We start from the raw sequence: 24,112 nt of genomic DNA on the forward strand, positions 1-24,112 counted from the left end.
CCCTGGAAATATAGGCAGATCTAAAGAAAGAGAGGAAGAAAATAAAATTATATGTGTAGCCTCTTACCTCTTCTGGGGTCAGCACAGGACTCTTCCAGGCTGCTTCTGCCCAGTGTAGAACTGCAGACTACAAATCCCAGCATGGCTCGGTTGTTGAGGTTCTCCTTGCCACGCCCCCTGCCCCCTCCCGGGGAGTGAATTGGGTCTGGAGGGCGGGGCCCGGGGGCAGCTAGGCCCCAGGCACTGCGCAGTGCCTGGGGAGTGAAATGCCTCAGGCTCTCTGGGGGGTAAGTAAAGCGCAGGTGCGGCTGGCTTGGGTAGCAGCTTCATCTAGTAGCGGACATTTGTGGCAGCAGTATCCACAGCAGGTGTCAACAGGTGGGTGCATCAGTGGGAACTTGAGAGGGATTGTACACTCGACCCTCTTGTAAGATCTGTGTCAGAGCTTGGAGAGGGGCCTGAGCCAGAGGAGAAACACAAGAGGCCAAGGCTTCCACTGTAGGTGTGCCAGGCCTAGTTGCGCAGCAACAGGTGTGAGCAGGTGGGGGAAGGGCTGAGGCTCCCGCTCAGAAATAAGTCGTTCTTACTAAGAGAAGGAAGACACCTCAACTCCAGTGTGAACTCTTGTCACATACAGGGATGCATCACTTGTCCCTGTCCCCCTCAGTTCGTCCACCTGTGACGTATTCCTAAAGGTCTCCATTAACGGGTGTCTGGGGACCCAGAGAGGTTTGCAGTAGCTGGCAAACTTTGGGATCACCTGGGGGTCTTTAAAGACTAGCAGTGCTTGCCTCTACCTTGACAGTTACAATTCTGAGCCCCCTGATCCTGCACATTGTATGGTGGGTTGGGGGTTTTTGTTTTTGTTTTTAGTTGTTTGTTTATCCATGGCAGGGTTTCTCTGTATAGGTCTGGCCATCCTGAAACTCACTCTGCAGACCAGGCTGGCCTTGAACTCGGAATCCACTTGTCTCTGCCTCCAGAGTACTGGATTAAAGGCATGAGCTACCACTGCCCAGGCTGGTTTTGTTTTGTTTTGTTGTTTTGTTTTTTTGAGACTGTCCCACTGTGTAGGCCTGGCTGTCCTGGAACTTGTTAGGTAGATCAGGCTAGCCTCCAATTCACAGAGCGCTCTGCCTGCCTCTCCCTCCCAAGTGCTAGGATTAAACACTATGCCACGACACCAGACTGACAGTGGGTCCTTTTAAAGCTCTTGGAGAGGAGTCGAGGTGGCTGGGTGTGGATCCCACTCCACTGCTTTGTAATCAAGGGGGTCTGTACAGTTTGGACCTCTCCAGACCTATTTCCAAACTGTCTTTAAAACAGGCATGATGGCAGAGGTGGTTGGGAAGTTCGAGTGAGACAGTAGGTGAAGGCAGAGAGGGGTAGCAAAGGACACGGGGCCTCAACAGCACCGCTGCTATTTTATGTACTTCAAAAATGGCCGCTGTGGTGTCCGGATATGAAGGAGGCTCTTCCTATCATGGAAATTCATTGCTCTGACTGATTCCTATTTTCTAACATTTTATGAACGTTAAAAATCCCTCATTCCAGCCTTCACCGGCCTCACTCAGGCCAGAGGGGCATGGAGCAGAGACTTGTCAAGGTTCCGAATCTCAGCCTGGCCCGGTCTCCCATTCCCACCCCTCCCTGTTCTATTGGGCAGCTGCCTGCTGACCCCACTGGGACAGTGTCCCCATTCTCTGCAGGAGCAGAGGCTTGGGAGGGGGTGGGCCGGACAGTGCCTGGTCTGTTTGTTTACTAACACAGCCTTGCATGGTTCCAGGTTCTCTAGGGAAGGCAGGGCTCAGGGCTTCTCTCTCAGGAGCTGATTGAACTGTGAGGTCTGTGTGTCCTGGCTCCTCTGACAGGTCCCACCGGACTCCACCCTGGAAAGTCCTTTTGAAGAGATGGCCCTGGTGAGGGGCGGCTGGCTCTGGAGACAGAGTAAGTGATTCTGGGTCAAGTCCTTGTCTGCCTTGACCTGATGCCTGGGCAGGGAGGAGGGAGGCAGTGTGTTCCACACATAATGGCAGACCTAGACTCTGGCTGTATATCCCTCCGGGTACAGATAAGTTTAATGCCCCATGTGTTCATAGCAAACCCAACCCAGGCAGGACACAGACCAAAGCCCGAGCAAAAGTTAGATACAGCTCTGCTTTAGAACCATAGCTCTAGAAGCTCTCTTTTTTTTTGGGGGGGGGGGGAGGTTGTGATGCATTTTGGGGAATACAAAATTTCATTTAGCCCTAGTTGGCCTCATATGTGGCTAAATATGACTTTGAACGCCTGCCTTCACCACCTGAGTGCTGGGATTACAGGCATGTTCCAACATGCCTAGCTTTATGTTCTCTGAGATAGGTCTTACTCTGTAGTCTAGACTGGCTTTGAATTCCCTTCAGCCTCCGAGTGCTGGAACTACAGGTGGGAGCCTCCATACCTTGCTTAAGAAACCCTCCCATGTTTTGAACCAATGTCTAGAGTCACAGTGCCCCAGCAACTCCACCCCCATTTAACCAAAGCTGTAACCTGAAGAGGAGTATCTTGGGGACTTTGGTCTAGGGGCCCCCATGTCCCTTGCCCTTGTCCATTCTCAGTTCATTTAGTTTGTCAGACACTGAAGTCAGGTCCCGCTCCATTTTAGGATCTCATGTGGGGAGGTGCAGATCCCCAATCTGGTGCAAGAGTCAGAGAGGATACAGATGACTGTCACTCAAACCAGAGATAAGAGACATGATAGCGACTTCCAGCAGGGAGAGGTGTTTGTCTTTGAAGAGCCGTGGGCGTGTCTTGGAAGCTCCCACGTGTTGTTATGAGTTACCTTTTACAGCTCAACACTTTTATCGAACCCCTACTGTGCATCAGGTTGGTGGCTGGCAGAGATGAGAAATATTTAAAAAAGAGGCCTTGTTCTCATTTTAGAGGGTTGAGAGGCAAGACAGAAATGACAGTAATGGGGCCCAGAGCTGAGGGGATTCTGGGAGCCCAGCTGGGGCTCTTGGGCCTAGCAAGCTCAGGACTCAGCTTCCCTGATGGATTCGGAATATCATGCAGGCTCCATCCTCCGCCGCTGGAAGCGGAATTGGTTCGCTCTGTGGTTGGACGGCACACTGGGTTACTACCATGATGAGACTGCCCAGGATGAGGAGGACCGTGTACTTATCCACTTCAACGTCCGAGACATAAAGGTCGGCCAGGAGTGTCAGGGTGAGCAGAAGCGTTATTTGATGGAACTCGGCCTGTGGTCAGGGTCTTCCCTATGTCTGAGAATTGTACTTGGAAGGCTCTTGGGTGCTTCCAGAGAGCTCCCGCAAACACTGCTTCTGGGCCTTTGCCAAATGTAGGTCGGTTAGCTATGCATTAAGAGACTGGTCCTTGGTTGAGTTCCTACCCTGTACTGTGCCCCATAGGTGACTCCAGATAAAACGCCTGCAGGTACTAGAGAGAGGAGAGATGACACAAGCTCAGAGAAGTGATGTGACTGACCCAGGGTCACACAGCAAGTCTAATGTTCCAACCACGACTGAGGCCACAGTAGAATACAGTAACTGAGAGACGTGCTAGGAAGTGAATAATAGGGGAAGGTTGCCAGGGTGTGCAGGGTACAAGAGACTCCCAAGAAAGTATGTGTGATCAGAGATTAACGATGACTAGCAAACAGGACCCAAGAAGTCAATCCCTGCCATTGTGCGTGGTTTCCTTGGCTCTCTGGAATCCCCGTGTGTGTACGTGTGTGTCTGCTTCTAGATGTGCAGCCCCCAGAGGGCAGGAGCCGAGATGGCCTGCTGACCGTGAACCTACGGGAGGGTTCCCGCCTGCACCTGTGCGCGGAGACCCGGGATGACGCCATGTGAGTGGACTCAGGAGACAGACGTGAGGACTGGGATCTCAGGGTGCAACCAGAAGAGAGGATTTAAGGCCAGCTGGCAAGCTTATGTCACACAGGCTGAGTGGTGGAGGACAGCAGTGTAACTAATGGTACCTGGGGCATACGCAGAGAACTCAGGGATGGAGGGACACCTGCCTTGGGTGCTGGGGCTCCAGACATTTGGAATCAGATAATTTGCAGTGTGTGAAGTGATCCCTCCCCCAGGCTGATAGAAAGGAGCTGACAAGCCCAGTGACATCTCAAAAGACCCTCTAAGAGCTGCCCTGGTGGATGGGACTCTGAATTGAGGGATAGGCCTAGACCCACCTTCAGAAAGGCAGTGTCTGAGCAGGGCACCCCAATATTAGATGCAACCCATCCCAGTTAGACAAGGGTATCTTCCTCAGTGCCATTTAGTCCCGCACACACATTCCTTCCCCTCCTACCCTTAGCTGAGCAGCTGGGCTCTGCCCTGGAGGAGAAGGAAAGAGATGAGCGTATGGGTGGAGGGGCAGCTCCGCTCTGAGCAACAGCATAGAGCCGCCTTGTCTACCCCGGCCAGATGCCATGGCAACCAACAAAAAGCCAATTGTCCTGCATCCTCTGGGCATTCCTGAGCTTGGGCCATGGCTTGTCGAAGCTGTGCAAGTTGGACCATGGAAGTGGGTTGCAGGCAGAGCATCACCCAGAAGTACAAGGTTCAGAAGAGACACCCCGCCCTCCCAAACTCAGGATAACTGAAGGGAAGAGCGGGACTGAGAGTTCTTAGCTTACCTCAGGCCCATCCACGTGACTAAGGGCAGTAGAGAGTTGCTTTTGTCTGCCTGAAAGTTGGGAAAGGTGGGGACTAGGCGCTAGGTGTGGGAGGGGCAGCTACAAGGTGGGCTTCCCTTACCCTGCAAACCTCTCATCATCTGGAGGGCCTTGCTTTGCAGAGCATGGAAGACAGCCCTGATGGAGGCAAACTCCACCCCGGTGAGTCCCTGCGCTTTGCCCCTCCCCCCCCCCATGTGCCATGGAATCATGGGTGACTCAGACTCGGTCTCTGCCTATTACTTCAGTCTAGAGTGGAAAAGTTCGTGTAGATTCCATCCCCTGGAGTCCCCTGTGGAGAAGGGAGGAGTCAGCAGGTGCTCCCAGGAGTAGGGAGAGAAGCTTCCATGAAGACTCACTGGAGGGTTGCACCGGAGCTAGAACAGAGGGATGCATATATCAGATAGGATGCCACCCAGAACAGTCCTGCAAGGGTGGGGTTACTGTTCCCTCTCTGCAGATGGTAAGACTGAGGCTCATGTGTCCACATAACAGATATGTATTGATATGGGTTCTTACTATGTGCCAGGCACCATGCCAGGAGTCAGGGGGTGAGAAGTAAACCAGGGGATGTAGGCTCTGCCCCCCTGCACTGAGTCTCAAAGGGGCCAGATCGAGAACAACTGATTAATTATTCCGTTTTGATACCAGTCACTGCTCTGACAGGGCTGTGCAGTATGCGACCCTTTTAGGGATCTGATCCAGGTGTGAGCTTCCATGACGCTTAACCTGAGACTTGCAGGATACACATACGTGGGGTGAAAGGGGGATATGGTGGAGGAAACAGCTTTCTAGGTATGAGGGAGCAGTATTCGCTGACGCTGGGGTAGGACGTCTGGGTGACTGAAGCCCAAGGAACGGGAGGGCTGGGGGCAGGACAGCTGGGAACTCAGGCTCTGTCTTGTACTAAGAATATCGGTTATCTTTTATTTTTTATTTAGAGTATCACTTGGGATCTCAGGCTGGCCTTGAACTCATCACGTGTAGCCCAGAGCGGCTTCAAATCTGCAGTGATCCTCCTGCCCCAGCTTCCCAAGAGCTAGAATTACAAGCATGGCCTGCCAGGCCTTGCCTTAAGGATCCTGGAGTCTGCTAACAGCACCCATAAGCCATTGACAGGTTTTAAGCAAAAAATCAAGAGTGGACTGATCAGCTCAGCTCTGTCTTTTACAATCTTTGAATTGATTTATTTGTAGGTGTGTTGTGCGTGTGTATTTGTGATTGCGCGCACAACTGTTTGGAGGCCAGAGGTCAACCTCGGTGTTGTTCCTTAACTGCCATTCATCTTATTTTTGTGACAGAGCTACTCCCTGGGATCTGGGGCTCACCAGTTTAGACCGCTGGTCAACAGGCCCCAGGGATCCTCCCATGTTTGCTCTCATAGCTGTGGGATTGAGCACATGAAGCCATGTCTGCTTTCTACACGGGTGCTGGGGATGGAAGTCGGGTTTTTGTGCTGGCATGGCAAACCCTTCACCAGCTGAGGCATCCTCACAGTACCGGACATTTTTGTATGTTTGTTTTGTTTTGCTGGTTTTAGTTTGGTTTTTCTGAGTTGGGGTTTTTCTCTGTTTAGCCCTGGCTGACCTGCAACTTGGAGATTCTCCTGCCTCTGCTTCCCAGGATTAAAGGCAGGTACCTTTGCCCAGCTACCAGACTTTTATTTTCAAAAAGTTGGTCTGTAGCTAGTACAAACCAGTGTGAGCTTATAATCTCAGCACTTGGGAGGCTGAGACAGGACAATTAAAAGTTTGAGTTCAGCCTGGGGCCCAGAGCCAGACCCTGTCTCAAAAACAAGCACAGAAGGCCGGCGGGCTAGTAGGTAGGAGCAAACAGTAAGGGGTTAAGTGTGAATACCCAGGGACCTTCTAGGAGGTGGGGCCAGTCTCCAGGCAACAGGATGTGCATGTGTGGACTACTAAACCTTGCTGGCTGATGGCTGAGCAGCACAGGCATTTAGGCTGTGGAGTTGAGAGTGCTTAGAGACTGGTGGAGGTGAGAGTTTGAAGTGTTGCCTGAGGCCCAACATGGGCCCCCACCTCACAGACTCCAGACTCTACACTTGCTGCTTCTGCCTGGGGAATAGCTGAGACGTCTCTCACCTGGAGAGAGTGTCTCCTGGGAAGCAGTAGAGAAGACAGTTAGAAAGCCTCCTGGGTATATCCACCTGCGGAGAGCCAGGCGCGATGACAGTTATGTCATTTCCTTCAACAAGGGCTGGGGGTGGTGGTGGTGGTGGTGGTAGTTGGTGCTATCAGTCCCACTTTACAGATGGGGAAAGCTGAGGTATAAGGAGGTGGCTCCTTCTGTTTCAGCGGAAACTTGGTGATTGGATGTAGTGAGGAAGCTGGCGTCGGTAGGAGGAGCCACATGAGCAGAGGCAGGGAAGAGGGATGCGTATGTGTGTATGCCTGCAAATGTGTGCACCTAATGGCTGGAGTCTGGCCTGGTTCAAAGGTTTACCATGGCGGAAGTGGCATTGGAGAGATGACCTCTGAGGTCATCAGGGCCAGCTCAGGAAGGAACTTTAGACTTTTTTCAAAGGCTATCAGAGCAGTTGAGGGTCACAGTCAGGTAGTGGGAGCAGACTTGTGCTCTCGGGTGGGAGGCGATTGTAGGAAGCCTTGAGGAGGAACAGGAATCATCAGGGAGGAAGCCAGGTCAGGCTGAGCACCCTCTGAGCTAAAGTCCTCTGTGACAGTGGCATTGAGCACAGCATGAGGAGGAGGTGAGGGCTGACCGTTCTGCACTCGGTGACTCTATGAGCTGTCTTTTCTCTCTCCCTTTCTGCCTGCTGTATTGACCTTTTACTATTGCCTGGCCCTCCGTGCTCCCTATCAACCTGTACACCTGCCTGCCCCACTGACCCACTGACCCCTTACCTCTGCTTGGCTGTAGAAGCTCCTTCCCATTTGCACCCCAGATACACATCCTCTGGGCTCTGGCTTCCTAGCTGGTGCTCGTGTTTGCATTTGTATTTGCATCTCTGTGTTGCATCTGTGTCTGTGGGCTTCTCTGAACTCCAGCCTATGCAGGAGTGACCTGTACCCCACTCTGGGAGGAGGCTACTGGGGATACAGTCACAGATGAGGCTGGAGTTGTGGGGTAAAGAGACTGGGATACCCATGTGCCTCAGACTGAGGTGGGAGAGCTAGGAGGCTATTGATCCTTCACTGAGTAACAGACACCCCTTTCCCCTTTCTGACTGTGCCCCAGCACAGGCACAGATGGCACAGGACTCAGTAGGGGCCTGGTAACATCTCCTAGTCTCTCTCTCTCTTTTAAAAGATTTATTTATTTGTTATATGTAAGTACACTGTAGCTGTCTTCAGACACCAGAAGAGGGTGTCAGATCTCTTTATGGATGGTTGTGAGCCACCATGTGGTTGCCGGGATTTGAACTCATGACCTTTGGAAAAGCAGATGGTGCCCTTAATGCTCTTAACTGCTGAGCCATCTCTCCAGCCCCATCTCCTAGTCTCTTAAGGTGTAAAGGGCATCTGACATCTCCCTCCCTCTCCCTTCTTGGGTTTCTGTGGCTGGAGCAGGCCCCAGCTGGAGCCACCGTCCCACCCAGGAGCCGTCGGGTTTGCCCTAAGGTCAGGTGTACGACCCTCTCATGGAACCCCTGTAAGGTTGAGAGGCGGATCTGGGTAAGTGCAAGCTTGGCTCGTCCTGCCTCCCTTCTGGCCATCAGGATGAGCCCCCCAAGCCACCTGTCCCCTTCCTCACTGAACCACAGCTGGCTTCCAAGCCCGTGGAATCTGGCTAGGCTTGCTTGTCACACATCACCCTTGTGCCCGCTGTGCCCTCTGCCGCTGCCGCTCTGGTTCTACCTCATCCTGCTAAGTCTCGTGCTGTCCCTGCCGCTGCCCACACCCTCTGCTCTCCATTCACCTGGCTGGCTGGCTCATCCTTGAAGAACTATCTCAAAGGCTGCCTGCCACCTCGCAGTGAGGACTTCCCAGGGCTTCAGGCACTGTTCCCCCCCCCCCCCCCCCCCCCCCCCCCGTGCAGTCCCACTTTATTCCTGTCTGTTTAGACCGGCTGGAACTGGAACTTCCTCCAAGGCAAGGACCAGGTCTCATTTGCTCTGCCCAGTTGAAGCCCAGTCCAAGACTATATGTACAGCATGTGCTCAATCAGTGCCCAGTGATGGGGACAGTCTTTTCTTTCCTTCTTCATGAGGGACTGGCATTAAAAGGTCACTGAATAAGGAAAGGAAGGAAGGGACATAGTCTGGCTCTGTCCTTGCCCTGGATGCTTCTTAGAATCAAGATGTAGTAGTTTTTATTTTATTTTATTTATTTTTTACCACGATGAGCAAATACTGACAAGAAGCACCTGAAGGAAGGAAAGACTTCTGTTGGCTCAGTTTGAGGACATACTTCTCCATGGTGTGGGGGAGCACGGTGGTGGAAATTTGAGGCTGCTTGCTCACATTTGGGCAGAGAAAGGCAATGCCAGTGTCCAGCTGGCTTTTCCATTTTCCTTTTCTATTTAGTCTGGAACCTCAACCTATAGGGTGGTGCTGCCCCTTTCAGTGGGTCCCTCCTCCTTAGTTAAGTCTCTGGAAGCACAGAACAGACATCCCCAGGGGTGTGTCTCCCAGGCGGTTCCAAGTCCACTTAAGCTGACAAGGAAGATCAGCCAGCACACAGTTTATGGGCCTCGACTCTTTCTCTGTCCCCAGGGATCAGCATAGCACCTGGTCTCGTGTGAGTAGACAGGGGAGCTTGTGATCTTCATGGTCAATTGCAAACTCTTTTCTTACTCAATGATGCTGTTTGATGACTTACACGACAACAAATGTTGATATCCTCTGTGTGTTGGAATCTCCTAAGTCCTGGGTGGGGCCCAGGAGCTATGCTATGTTTATATGCATATGTGGTGCTGAGGATTGAACACGGAGCCTCACACATGCTAGGCAAACGCTGCTTTTAATATTGAACTCTTTATATATACCCCTAGCCTGGAAATCTGCATGTTCAAGAATAACTTTTGGGGTTAGGGTTGTGTCTCAGTGATAGAGTGCATGCCTAGCATGTGAGGTGCTGGGGTGATCCCCAGTACTAGGAATGGGTGAAGCTTCTTGTGATTATAGCATGCAGAACAACTGAGCCCAGAAGTCAATAGATGTAGTTCTGCTTAATTCTCCAGGTATTATTGAGAAACTGATGCTCTGGAAGGTTATTTAACTGATCAGTGTTCATCACAGAGAGGCCTGGGACTTCAAGTGGCAATGCCTAAATATGAGATTTGAAAGACTGTAAACCTAAGAGGGGTTATTTTCATGTAAAGTGATTGGACAGCACTGTCTCCTCCCATAGGAGGTGCTAGGCTATGGGAGAAGCTGGCAGGCTTCAGTTCCGGTCCCTGAGGTTACCAGCTGGTTGCTAGGTGCTCTGAGTTTTCTTCTGGGCCTCCCAGAGCTGGAGGGTAGGAGGCACACGTGCCCCGAAGAGACATGAGGTTGTATTTTCCATCCATTCCAGAGCTTCACAAAGTTACCAACTCAATGCAGCTTCAGGGCAGCTGATGTAGTAATGCTGATTCCCTGTCTTCCTTAAGGATTCTTCAGTCTTTTCAGTCTGATTTTTCCCCAACCATTCCTTTGAAGAACATTTTCCCCCCTCAGTATCATTTTTATTGTCCAGGCTGCTAAAGCCAAGGGCTTACTCCCTCAGATTGGCCAATAGGTTGTTGGAAGAGCATTTTTAGAAGATAAAATCCTGAAACCTTGTGGTCTGTGAAAGGCCAGTATGCAAAGACAAGAGTGCTAAGAGATGGAGATGTTGCTCAGAGGTACATGCTTGCTTAACATTCCTAAGGCCTTAGGTTCAACCCCAACATCACAAGAAAGAAAATGTTAGCCGAGCATGGTGGCACACACCTTTAATCCCAGCACTTGGGCGGCAGAGGCAGGCAGATTTCTGAGTTCGAGGCCATCCTGGTCTACAGAGTGAGTTCCAGGACAACCAGCGAGTTCCAGGACAGCCAGGGCTACACAGGGCTGACTCAAAAAAAAGAAAATGTTAGGTTTGGTAGTATGTGCCTATAATCCTAGCACCCAGGAAGCGAGGCTGGAGATTTTGAGTTCAAACACCCACTCCCCTCCAAAGAGGGAGTTCTACAGCCAGGCTTAGTGGTGCATTCCTGTAACCCCAGCACTTGGGAGGTGGAGGCAGGAAGATCAGGAGTTCAAGGCCAAGCTAGGCTGCATAAAACCATGTCTCAAAGATGGAGTAGAGGGAGGTAGCTTGGAAGAGGGCTCAGTCAGTAAAGTTCTTGCCATGAAGAACTTGATCCCCAGGACCCATGTAAATAGAGCACTACTCTCCTATTATCTCAGTGCTGGGGAAAAGAAAGGGAGGGAGGGGGCTGCTGGCCAGTCAGGGTGAATCAGCAAGTTCCAAGATCAATTAGAAACTATCTCAACAATAAAGCTGGAAGTGCATAAGACACCGTGCAGCAACCTCTGACTTCCACATGCACTCAGGCTTCCACACACTCTGGGGGTAAACAGGAAAAGGAATCTTGAAGTAAGGTCCCCACTAGATTTCTTGGTTCCAGGGCATGAACATTTCCAGGAAGAACAGGGTAGAGAGAGGGGGGCAGGGGCGAGAGAGGGAGGACACAATCCGTTTGTGTTGGTCAAGTTGGACCCAAACAGATTTCTAAAGAGAGCTGGGCCATTCTGGTGTGAAGGCTCGTGAGAGGCAGTGAGAATGGGGCTGGGGGAGGCCAGGAGAGAGGGGATTCTGACCCTCTCCAAGTCTGCTGCCCCTTGAGTTAAAGTGGTAGGTCTGGATTGAGTTACTGTTAGGCATGTGTGTATTACTGGCTCTGTCATCACTATTCCTTGCAGGTGATACAAACTGAGGACTCGGCCCTTAAGTAGCACACATTTGGGGGAAGGGGCCAGAAGGGTTAAGAGAAAGAATAAGGGGTACTATCGAAGTCAGAGACCCTAGGAAGAAATATTTCCAAGCCCAAGAGGGCTTCCTCTAGTGGGTAGATTTTGAGCTAGAATCTGGGAGATTGGTAGGGGCCTGAAGGGGAAGGCAGGACTCTCGCCTTCTCTGTGCCTCATCCACAACACTGGGTACTATGGAGACAGCAATGCCTGCCTTGAAGAATCGGAGGTGATGACATGAGAGCACCTCCCTTGGGACCTGCTATGCAGTAGATGCTAGATAATAGTTATTTCAATGGCTACTTCCCCCCCCCCCTTTGCTCCAGTCCTCCTTTAACTCATGCCTAGGGCTTGGCCATAGTTCTCTTCCCTTGACTAGAATAACCAGTTGGGTTTCTCCACATAATAGCATTGTAGAGGTGTCAGACTTACAAAGGGAAGTTGGGAGCCATGGGAAATGTAGGCAATATAGAAGGCCAAGGTAGGAGAAAAAGCCCCATTGGGGGCTGGATGTAAAGGTTTTAGGGGAGAGGGGGTTACGGACTCTATGGGGAGGAGGCCACACCTTTTCCCTTTAGCCTTGGGGAGGAGGGCGGCCACAGAATGAAAGGGTCAGGATCAGACCCAGACCAGGGAGTCAGTTCCTGGGCATTCAACCTGACTGGATTTCCCAGGTACGTGTCTACAGCCCATATCAGGACTACTATGAGGTGGTGCCCCCGAATGCGCATGAGGCCACATATGTCCGCAGCTACTATGGACCACCTTATGCAGGTAAGTGCCCCTGGCATGCCAGTCCATCTCCTGCCACAATCCTGTGCCAGGCCTTGCTCATGATCCATCAATGAAGACTAAGCTTCACCCTTTGAGGGTATACGTATTTCTCACCCCTCCCAGATCCTAGATTCAAAACAGACTTCCCTAGCCCCCGCCAACCCCCTCAGCCAGAAAGCCAAGCAATGACAATCTTGTGCTGCTGGCGACCCCAGGTGGCTATTGCAGAAATGACATTTTTCCTATTCCCAAGGTCTTTCTTACTAGTGTCCATCCTCAAGTGCTGCGTGGATCACCAGGTGCCTAGGGATCCTGGGGTTCCCTGCAGCCCAGCCCCAGTCCCATAGTCACAATCAGTGTGTATGTATGATCTGTAGGCTGCAGTAGCAGACGCTCTAAAATTCTCAGTTCCTCTGACTGGGGAGCAGAATGAGTTCATGCCTTAACATGAGATTAGAGTCACCAGCCCTGACCCTGACTTGTATGGCTCTTCTTACAGGTCCTGGTGTGACACACGTGATAGTTCGAGAGGATCCCTGCTACAGCTCAGGCGCCCCTTTGGCCATGGGCATGCTTGCTGGGGCTGCCACAGGTGCTGCTCTCGGCTCACTTATGTGGTCCCCTTGCTGGTTCTGAGCCCTGGGGCTCAGATTGCTGGATGTGCATGTAGAACACAAGACCCTTTCCTTCTGGATCCTCTGCTATCTACCATCTAAACTGTCCCATTTTGACCCCTTTCTCTCCATTAAGCCCTCTATGCTTGGCCCATTCCTCCACCACTTATCCTCTCCCTCAGAGGAAGCTAACATCTCAGGCACAGACATAGCCTAAAGTTCCTACATCTATTGCCAGGCACCCCCGTAAATCACATGTGAATTTCCTCTACACACAGCAAACATAACTTCATTTGGCTCTAAGTGTCTGAGGAATGGTGCTCACAAGAGAGTGAACAATAAAGCTACAGTTATCTGTCTGGCAAGGATAAGTGGGGGCAAGGAGCAAGGATGCCCAAAGAATCAAATAACAGTTGGCTTGGCATTGTGGCAGGGGTTGGATTGTAGTGGTCCTAGTTCTAGGCGAAGGAGCTTGCTTGATAAAGGCATGATGGGGCTTTTTATGGAGTGAAGTTCTTAATTTCAACTGTAATGAATACCTTAGCTGTCTAGTTAGCACTGGCAGAACATACCCTTATCCAAATCACAGAACTTGGTACCTTTTCCCCATTTGTAGCTTCTCTATGATAGCTGAGCTAACCCTAAGGGTTCCTAGCTGTGGGAATAGGTAAGCTCTTTGGGACCTCCAGCCTTAGGAAGTTCCTTCCATTAGGAAATGCCTTTCTGATCCCAGGAGCTCAGCTCGATGGCACTGTTAACATCTGAAGCGTAGTCTCTTCCTTCACTCTGGAGGGAGATGGCATTATTTTGCTCTTGGGGCCTGATCCACCTTGGTACCAGCCTGGGGAACCCTTCATGTGCCTGTCTGTAGGTGGCAAGCAATCTCTCCATTTGATCCTGTTCCAAACGATTCCATTACCCTTTCCCAATTGCCAATAGAAAAGCTAAAATCCCTGGCTCAGTGGCCAGAGTGCCCACTAAAATTCCTAGCATATGCGAGCGCTCTGTTGGCTTAGCTGCAGACACTAATAAAGGCATGATTGGCCCCAGAACTGGCTTTGCTTGTTTTGTTCCTCTTAGGATAACTCTGTGACCCAGCATCTACTGGTAGATGCATTATGAGTTTAGGTGGAATTGATGTGAGCTGAACAATTTGGGACAATTTATTATCTATTTTGCTTTTCCTACCCATAGCACGGCAGATGAAGTTGGTTATCTCTTAAGAGTCAAAAGAGGCTCTATCAGGATCTCTGTTCTATGAGCTAAGGTGATAATCCAGAGCTGGCACTGCCTGCCAAGAGACCTCTGATATTAGAATATTTGTGTGTCCATGAATGTAGAAAGCCAGAGCTCAACAGCCTTAGTGCCTTTATCAATCTTCTCCCTATTTTTGATGTCTCTCACTGAACCTGGAGCTCACCATTTTGCCTAAACTGACTGGCAAGAGAGCCTCAGGGATTTTCCTATCTCTGCCTTTCAAAAGCTGAGATTAAAGGTTCCTGCTGTGGTACCCAACTTTTTATCTGGGTGCTGTGTCCCCGTACTTATGTGATGAGGACTCTACTGACTAAAACATCACCTCAGCTCCCAAGTGTTAGGACTGTTCCCACTGTAGCTTCCCCCACCTAAGCCGGAACTAATTAATTGTTCATAGAAACCTTGTGGGTAGGAACAAACAACCTGCATTAGGCTTCTGGAGGCTGTCAAATGGCAGAAACTCCAGCTAAAACTGTTCAAGCCAAAGCTAGATTCAAGGAGAATTCAGACCGAGACACTGCTCCCACACTGACAAAGCTGTCATCTGTCTCAAGCATAGGCACTGAGTATGACCATATGATTATTAGCAGAGATCCTAGGAACCACAAGGCCAATCCTCCAAGCATCTTGTTGCAGTGCCTTACCTTTGTTTTCACCAACTCCTCTTCTTTTGGTATTTGTTGTATCCTAATGCTACTCTGAAGACAGCTGCACCAATAAAATGTATGGCATGTGGCTTTTTCTCTTACAAAGGCAGGGATTTCCCTTGATCTCTAAGTGGTCAGACTCTGGGGGGTCATAAGAACTGTAGTATCTGAATGCTCGCTCGCTCTCTCTCTCTGTCTGTCCATCCATATATATTGCTTTTTGAGACAGTGTTTCTCTGTGTAGCCCCAACTTCCCTGAATTCAGGACCCACCTGCCTCTGCCTCTGCCCTCACACCCTTTCTAACCCCCTAGTGCTAGGATTAAAGATTTGTACTACTACAGATGGCTAAAGTGTAAGCTGAAAACCAGCAATGGGCTAGGCTTAGAGGCCCTGTTTGCAGGTCACGTGTCCGTCCCTTCCTAAGATAAAAGTTTTGCTTCGCAACTCATGCCAATCTTGAGCTAACAATCCCACTGGCCCAGACTCTTGAGTCTGGGTTTATGCATATACATTACTTTGTCAGTTAAAATTACTTTAAAAATAAAGTCATTCCTTGCCTAACTCTCTTCACCAAGTCAGTATCACAGAGTACAGATGGTATAACCTGGGACACAAACCTGGGTCTAATGTCTGTGTGTAGTATAGCCTACTCCTGCAGGTGTCCTAATTAGCAGAACACAACAAGCTTAAACACAAAAGAACATTTGGCCAAGAAACATAGTAACCAATGTGTAAGGGCCTGGCTGGTATAATAATATTTTGTATTTTTTTGTAAGCAGAACTACATTTTAAAATAACAGCAAGACAGTAATACAGATTTTATTACTGCCATCATGTGTTGTATTTAATTGTAGCTCTACTTATGTGAACGAAAACACAACTGATTTCCACAGATGAGAGAGATTTGTGTTATCACTGTCATAAATCTTTAGCTCAGTTGCAATTATATAAGACCTTATTTGATATATGGTCCATCACTGACCAAAATATCACACCCCAGAAAGGGCTGCCTCTTGAGCTGCAGCCCCTCTTCCACACCCTCATGCCTTGAAAAGAATTCTGACTTCCTGGGTTTTTTTTTTTTCCCACATTTGTTCTTGCTAGTCATTTATTTATATATTCCAAACGCACTTTATCAACTAGGAGAGAAGCATAAGCAAGAAGCACTGGCAGCAATGGGAAGCCAAGTCAATACCTGTTTTCTTTTGTGTTTTATTTATATATACTTGGCAGCAAAACTGTGTTTAAAGAAAAAATCTAGACCATGAACACATTTTACTGTTTTGGTTTAAGAACTCCAAGCCAAATAAAAAGAGCAGCATGAAAAGCAGCATGCTGGTTACTTCCAAATAACATAGAATCAAATGTAACAGTGTAGGAAGATGATCATTCCCCCTTCTCCAGAAATTACAATTCCTTCAAATAAAGAATGTGAATCGTGTGCCATATTGAATTGATATTTATTTCAGGACATGCCATGTCAAAATAAAACAAAAGAGTCAATCCTTGCTTTTAACAATAATATGTATTATAAAAGCACTTTACAACTCCATCCCATGTTTGAATATAAGTTACAGGGTATGTGGGCTAATGATTATCTGAACGTATTTCTCTATTCAGATCCATAATCCAAGTGCTCTCCGAGTGTTACAAGGTGACAGTATGTGAAAGTGGAGGAGGACAGGGAAAGGGGAGTTGGGTTTTCCAGTTAGGGATTTTGTTGCAATGAGGAGGTGAGGAAGTATGAAGTTATTTTTGTTACCTTTTCATCTTTATACTGTGTTAAGTAATGCTTACAACATAAACTCCGCAGGCTTCTTCTGAGCTAGAACTCAGAATTTTTCCCCTGCAAATAATGTATTTACAAATGTGTTTATTAACTTACACAGCAATCTCACAATAACTAGTAAAGATTAAAAGAGTGCACTCCTAGTATATTTGTTTGCAATGTTTCAAGGGAAATACATATTGCCATGGTGATGAAGCTCTAAATGTTCAACAAAACACCTAAAAATTCAAAGTTTTTTTTTTAAAAAAAAAGGACAAAGAAATAAATATTACCAAAGAAAAAAGATTAAGTGTAGCTTAAATACAAAACTAAATTGCTAATTAACTTATTTATATAGATCTAATAAAAAGCAAAAAACACCTTGAAAGACCCAACATTTAAAAAATGCTAAAAAATAAGGCATAAATCTGTATTACAGTGACTTTTATTTCCATTCTCTCCTTTCCCTCTTAATGCATGCCTTCTCTGACCTGCCTCCTGGGACTTCCAAGGAAATTATTTCCACATTCAAATTTGACCCAAAGTCCAGAGCAGAAGGATATTTGCTATTCTGTGAGGGTACTTTAGTTGGTAAACTTTAGATATTTCTACTAGATCTAGCAGTTTTCCTCATGTCAAATTTATATTCTGCTGGTTCTTAAAGGAAACTGATCTTTACAATGCCTTGTCTACATAGCATTTTTTTTTTGGAAAAGAAACCCAAGTGAAATTTATTGCTCAAGAAGGTGCTAATTTTTTTTTTTTAAAGATAGCATTTTGACAATTAAAACATTTTGGGAGAACTGCTAAAACTTTTATAATTTCACCATGACGAAACAAATATTAAAAAATGGTTCAGAAGTACTTGGTTACTTTTCTCTCCCAGAGTCTAGTAAAGCTTCTGTGAAAGGGGCACCTGTTCTGATCAGACATATATTTTATGTTCCTTTACCTGGCACTCAGTAAATTCGTGGACTCATTTTGAAGACACACCAGAACCCTTTCCTTATTCAAGCACTGCCTATCATGATGGCAACAGCTGAGTTCTGACCTAAAGAAGGCCTAAGTAATTCACATCAGTGCTCAAGAATAATTTTGGGCATTATGGCTCATGGCCCGGAGCTAAAAGCTATCTGTAAACCTATGGATACTTCCAAAGGGGTTGGTTAGACTGCTGTTTGCCATCTCTTGTTTGTTTGGAGAAGGTAAGAACAGGGGAGGGGAGAAGGAAGAGGCAAGAAAAGCTGGGAGACAGCAAGAAGGTAGGCAAATGCTGCTGTGAACACACTGCTCTTTAACAAGCCACACACATACTGCTGAGATTTTCGTCATTTTAAAGTACATTATCATAACATTAAAAAGGGAAAAAAATGTTAAGAAAATGTATCTAATCCTCAAAGTTATCACGAGTATGCTGGAATCATTTGGCTTTTAAAAAATATAAATAATAAAGACACTGACTTTTTTGTGCTTGTGAAGCTAATAGATCATCTCCACGAAACAGGCAGCAATGATGAATTGCAATACGTTATTACTGAAGGGGAAAGGTTCAAGCCAATATTCACACTGCAGTCAATGAAAGAGTATGGGGCCAAAGCAGTGAGCTTCCGCAGAAGGGTTGAAAGATGCCAGGAGGATTAGCAGGAACAGCCACCTTCATTAACTGGCTGCTCCTGAGGCTTCTCCAGTTTTATGTCAATCACTGAAACAAAAGTTAAGGAGTTGCATACAAAAGTACAATTCTAACTCTGTTGAATCTGACATCTTTGACAAGCCCCTTGATTTAAGAACCTATTCATATATTCTCTCATTCTCTTTGTTTTCCAAGATGGAGTTTCTGTGTAACAGTCCTGGCCGTCCTGGAGCTTGTGCTACAGACCAGGCTAGCCTGGAACACAGAGATCCATCTGCCTCTGGAGTGCTGGGATAAAGATACATATGTCACTAGGTCTATCTCTTAAAATGCAACAAAATTCAATGAAATATGAGCCCTACTTATGGGAATCTATTCTAAGAAAATTATTCTACATGAACAAAAACCTATATGAAGATGACATTTCTTAAAGAATTATACAATAGTATCGGACCATATCCTACAAAATAATTCAAATAAGGGGAAAAATTTAATTTAAAATGTTACTCCAACTCAGTAGAACTTATGTTATTAAAAGTAATAAATACTTAGAAATAAGTATCATGCCCGGCAGTGGTGTTGCATGCCTGTAATCCCAGCACTCTGGGAGGCAGAGGCAGGCGGATTTCTGAGTTTGAGGCCAGCCTGGTCTACAGAGTGAGTTTCAGGACAGCCAGGGCTACACAGAGAAACCCTGTCTCGAAAAAACCAAAAAAAAAAAAAAAAAGAAGAAGAAGAAGTAAGTATCACTGAATACAGAGTTACAGAGTGTCAAAAAGTCTTCAGCTTAATAAATGTGACTTTATAAAACAGTAGAAAAGTAAATACAATGAAAACATCCAATCAAGACTTTTAGAAATCATTAGATGTGTTTCATTGTATCTTGTTTCTAAAATAAGAAGCTATGATACAGTTCCATTCTGAGTTATTTCTTGTGCCAAGTCTAGAAAAATCTGGGATATAAAATACAACCTCAGGAGACAGAACATTTTAAGATTTTTGCTTATTAAACAGCAAGTGAGGAAGCTAGGAGATGCTTGGTGAGCTTCAGAGGATCTGAGTTCAGTTCCAAGCACTCACACTAGGTGGCTTACAACTATCTGAAACTCCAGCTCCAGAGGATCTTATGACCTCTTCTGGCTTTTGTGGGAATGCGTGTACACAATATTTAGGGAGCAGGAGACTTAAAGCTGAGTCTAGTTGGCAGTGTGCTTTGCTTTGTAGGCAAGACACCCTGGATAAAACCTCAATACCACATGAAGAATATATATAATTTTTTTAGTACATATAATCTTTGTATTCAGAGAATGAAGGGTCAGAAGTTTGGGGCCAGCCTGACAGCAAGACTGTTTCAAGACAAAAAACAAACTAGACAAAACAAACCCTACCCTACCATATCCTCACAGACAGGAAAAGGGGCAGGTGAGCAAGCAACAAAATCTAAGTAAGAAGCCAGGTCCATCTAGATAACCAGGCCTAATTTGTTACAGAAATCCTGAGTTTATATGTACCCAAGACACCAACGTCTACATTCAAGGTAATAGTCAACTATGACAGTTAATCTTGGTTGGCAACTTGACTAAATTTGTAACATCCAGGAGATAACACTTCTGAGTGTTTGAGAGTATTTCCAGAGAGATCTAAGGTGGGAAGACCCACATTGGATATGGGTGACATCACTTCATGGGCTGGGGTCCTGGACTAAAGTAGAAGAAAAAGAGTAGAATACCAGCTCTACTTCCTGGTTGCAGAAGCAACATGACCAGCTAGCTGCCTCTTGTTCTTGAGTGAGTTACTCCGCTGTTGCATCTTCCCTATGGTGGGTGGGCCACGCCCTTAAATAGTGAGGCAAAGCAAACCCTTCCACTCTCAGCTGCTTTTGTCAGGTGTTCTGTCCCATAACAAGTAACTAATAAACCACTCAAGTATGGCTCCAAAGAACAGTAGTCACAGTAAATGTTTGTTGTCAGTTTGTCAGTTTGTTTTTGTTGAGACAAGATCCTTCTACATAGACCTGGCTGTCCTAGAATTCGCTGTGCAGACCAAGCTTCTCTCAAATTCAGAGATCTGTCCACTTATGCTTTCCCAGTGTTGTGTTAAAACCATGTGCCACTATGCTTGGCTAGACAGTAAAATTTTCTTTAAAAGCAAAAGGATACTGTCTTCTCTGCTTCTGTCCTGTGTGCTTTCCATTCCAGGTAAAGCTGCAGCGACACGCCGGAAAAGCTATGAGAAGATAAGATTTTAAAAGTTGATGACAATAGGATGGCAAATAGGTTATTCCTCACTTAGATGACAGGATCAAGAAAGCAAATTAAGACCTTAAGATAACTGATAATAAGGTTTTGTTACTGTCATCATACAGATACTATATAGTGATAAAAAGTCAACTTAAAACTAGAACTATAAATACGTATACATCCAACATTAGCATGCCAAAAAAATAAAATGCTTAATAGAACTGAAACTATATATAATAAAAACAGTAATAGGGTAAGGGAAAACGTTGCTTTTCACATACACCAGACAGTTGATGCAAGGATGCACGGGAACTGTTCTGCTCCCAGACACTTTACCTATTTCTGTTTTTACCACTCAACTCCAAATTGATGTAATATGTAGTCCTTATTCTTACCTGCCCTCCACCATTCCTACCCCTAATCTTACTAAAAGCAAAGACTACAACATACTATCTGTGGCTGTTTATCCTCAATAGCTATTGAAGCCATTAACTGTATTATGAATTGGATAGTGTGAATTTTGCATGGTGGTGTAAACAAACAGCTATAGTCGCTCTCTAAGTCAATATCCTACTCAGGGTACAACAGAGAGCTTACACCAAGCACCCTGACCTCATGGACAATATTTAATTCCAGCACATCCAAGACCCACATGAACACTGCAAGTTCTTCAACTGAAAGAATTTGGAAACCAAACCCAATCAACAAAAATAATACAGTATGTAAAATTTCTAATGCAGTAAAACCATAAAACTCCCCAAAAACATAGCTCCTCTGAAAATTATTAACCCTGTGGTAATAGCATATAGTGAAATAGATGAAATCCCAGAGAACTCAATGGAAGACAAATATTCAAGATGCAAACAGCTAAACAAAACAGGTAAGGTGACACATGATATAAAAGGATTCAACAAAAATACTGAAGAAAAATCAATGTGAAATGCTAGAAAAAGTAGTAAAAGTCAAATAAAAAGCTCTGTGGAAAGTCTCAATAATAGAATAGATCAAAGACAGGATAGAATATGTGAGCTTAAAGGAAACAGCAATAGAAACAATAACAGCACACAAACTCACAAAAATTAAACACCACCACACACAATGAATGGGTCCTTGAAGAAATCAAGCAATAAATAAAAAACATTCCTGGAATTAAATGAAAACACAACATATCCAACTCTTGAGATCAATGAAAATAGTTCCAAGAACGAAGTTTACACCTCTAAGTGTCTATAGTACGGTACCAGAGAGACTTCAAGTAAGCAATTTAATGATGTGCCTTGAAGAAGAACAAGAAACCAAATTCTATATCAGTAGAAGGAAAAAAAGAAATCACTAAGATCAGGGCAGAAATCAGTGAAAGGGAACCAGCAACAAACAATACAAAGAATCATCAAAACAAAGAGTTGGTTTTTGAAAAGACAAGACAAACCTTTAGCCAAAATGACTCACAGGAAGATCCACATTAGTAAAATTAGGGAAGAAAAGGGAGTCATTGCAGCAAATGCCAATGAAACTCAAAAGTTACTAGGTTTTATCTAAAAAAAAAAAACATATATTCCACTATAATAGATCTAAAAGAAATTAATTTCAAGAGGCAGATGAACTACCAATTTCCCAAAAATAACGAGACACACAATTTAAATAGATCCATATCAAGTAGTGAGACTGAAGCAGTAATGGAAAGTTTCCCAACCAGGCTGCCTACACAGGCATGAACAAGCCCAATGACAGGCCCCGCTCCTAGAAGAGCTATAAGCAATTAACAATCTCTCATTCCTTAAAAAAAATTTTATGTATGTGAGTACACTGTGGCTATCCTCAGACACACTAGAAGGGGGCATCAGATCCCATGACAGATGGTTGTGAGCCACCATGTGGTTGCTGGGAATTGAACTCAGGAACTCTGGAAGAGTAGGCAGTGCTCTTAATCGCTGAGTCATCTTTCCAATTAACAATTTCTAAGAGAGATAATTAGTCTTCTTCAAAAATTAGCGCCCTAATAGGTTATTCAACACCAGGTAGTAAGCCCTAACTACAACACTCAATGGGCTCTGTAGTTGCACTTATATTTAATTGTCTGTATGTGTGGTGTTGGAATGAGCATAGCCCTACAGGCTATTATGTGCTTAGTCTGCAGTTGGTGCAACTGTCTGCAAAGGATTAAGGGTTGTGGCCTTGTTGGAGGAAGTGTGCCACTAGGGGTGGGCTTTGAGGTTTCAAAAGCCCAGCCATTCCCAGTTAGCTCTCTCCCTCTCCCCCTCTAGTTTGAGGATCAGATGTAAGTAAGTTCTTAGCTACTGTTCTGGCACCATATTCCCTGACATGAATGTCATTAGACTAACCCTCTGAAACTGTAAGCAAGTCCACAATTAAGTGCCACACCCCCCCTTTGGCTTTTCAAAACAGGATTTCTCTTTGTAGCTCTGGCTGTCTTAGAACCCACTATATAAACCAGGTTGGCCTCAGTGATCTGCCTGCCTCTGGCCACACTCCTAAAGTGTGGTGATTAAAATTGTGCACCACCACTGCCCAACATATGCTTTAAGTTGCCCTGGTCATGGTGTCTCTTTACAGCAACAGAAAAGTAACTAAGATAGCAAGCAAGCTGTATGTGTGCATGTGCACACGCACGCACGCACACATATTTGAGAGCACATGCACGCACGCACACATATATGAGAATTACAATGGTTAAATATAGGATGCTGTGAATGTGGGGGCCAGGGTGAGACATGGAAGAGGTAGGAGAAAGGAAATGATGTTATTACATTCTAATAATAATAAGAAAAATCTCCCAATTTGAGTCTAGTCCCAGATGGATTCACTGGTAATTTTTACCAAACATGCAAAAGAAGAACACTAAAGGGAAGGGGAGGTTGTGTGTGTGTGTGTGTGTAGGATGCTAAACAGTCGGAGGGTAGACTGGGAGGGGGATAAAGTCTGGCCTGTAAAAAAGAGATTAAAAAAAGAAAAAAAAAAAAAGAACACTAATGCTTCTGAAACTATTCCATAAAATAGAAAAGGAACATTACCAAATTATTTTTTATAAAAATCAAATATGCCCAGGCTGGTCTACAGAGTGAGTTCCAGGACTACAGAGAGAAACCATGTCTGGGGGTGGGGTGGGGTGGAAGAAATCAAATATGCGCTCTCGCTCTCTCTCTCTCTCTCTCTCTCTCTCTCTCTCTCTCTCTCTAATTCAAGAACACATAAAAAGTTCATTTGTGATGATTATAGAGATGGCTCAATAATATTTAAACAATAGTGTTACAAATTACATAGATGATTTGAAAGATAGAGTTACATGGTTATTTCCATAGATTAAAAATAAGAGAGAGAAAAGAAAGGAAAAAGACAAAGTTTTTGGTAAAATCCAAGATCCCTTGGAATAGAAAGAACATTCTAGCATACACCTTGAGTATATATACAAACTTTTTTTTTTTTTTGATTTGGTTTTTTTCGAGACAGGGTTTCTCTGTATAGGCCTGGCTGTCTTGGAACTCACTCTGTAGACCAGGCTGGCCTCGAACTCAGAAATCCACCTGCCTCTGCCTCCCAGAGTGCTGGGATTACAGGCATG

At 46.0% G+C, this 24,112-nt stretch overlaps 2 protein-coding genes across 3 annotated transcripts in view; one reads left to right on the forward strand and one right to left on the reverse strand.

The window, feature by feature from the left end:
- The first annotated feature begins 274 nt into the window (after positions 1 to 274).
- Positions 275 to 14,282, forward strand: Plekhb1 (pleckstrin homology domain containing B1). Its single transcript, XM_052177390.1, has 7 exons — positions 275 to 378; positions 1,872 to 1,947; positions 3,055 to 3,207; positions 3,748 to 3,850; positions 4,804 to 4,843; positions 12,272 to 12,371; positions 12,871 to 14,282. The coding sequence occupies exons 2-7, from the start codon at positions 1,911 to 1,913 to the stop codon at positions 13,005 to 13,007; spliced, it is 570 nt and encodes a 189-aa protein (XP_052033350.1). The 5' UTR covers positions 275 to 378; positions 1,872 to 1,910; the 3' UTR covers positions 13,008 to 14,282.
- A 2,052-nt stretch (positions 14,283 to 16,334) lies between these two features.
- Positions 16,335 to 24,112, reverse strand: part of Rab6a (RAB6A, member RAS oncogene family) — a 39,665-nt gene continuing 31,887 nt past the window's right edge. For both annotated transcript variants that reach the window (XM_052157521.1, XM_052157513.1), the window contains exons 7-8: positions 20,452 to 20,518; positions 16,335 to 18,361 (exon numbers count right to left, since the gene is read on the reverse strand). In XM_052157521.1, the coding sequence (XP_052013481.1) occupies positions 18,297 to 18,361; positions 20,452 to 20,518 (132 nt within the window). In that variant the 3' untranslated portion in view covers positions 16,335 to 18,296. The remainder of the gene's footprint in view (positions 18,362 to 20,451; positions 20,519 to 24,112) is intronic.

This window comes from Apodemus sylvaticus, chromosome 1 (genome assembly GCF_947179515.1).
Source record: "Apodemus sylvaticus chromosome 1, mApoSyl1.1, whole genome shotgun sequence".
Taxonomy (NCBI): domain Eukaryota; kingdom Metazoa; phylum Chordata; class Mammalia; order Rodentia; family Muridae; genus Apodemus; species Apodemus sylvaticus.

Coding starts and splice junctions, on each gene's coding strand:
- Plekhb1 (XM_052177390.1), top strand. CDS start 1,911: ATGGCCCTGGTGAGGGGCGGCTGGCTCTGGAGACAGA. Junction 1,948..3,054: donor CGGCTGGCTCTGGAGACAGA/GTAAGTGATTCT, acceptor AATATCATGCAG/GCTCCATCCTCCGCCGCTGG. Junction 4,844..12,271: donor TGGAGGCAAACTCCACCCCG/GTGAGTCCCTGC, acceptor TGGATTTCCCAG/GTACGTGTCTACAGCCCATA.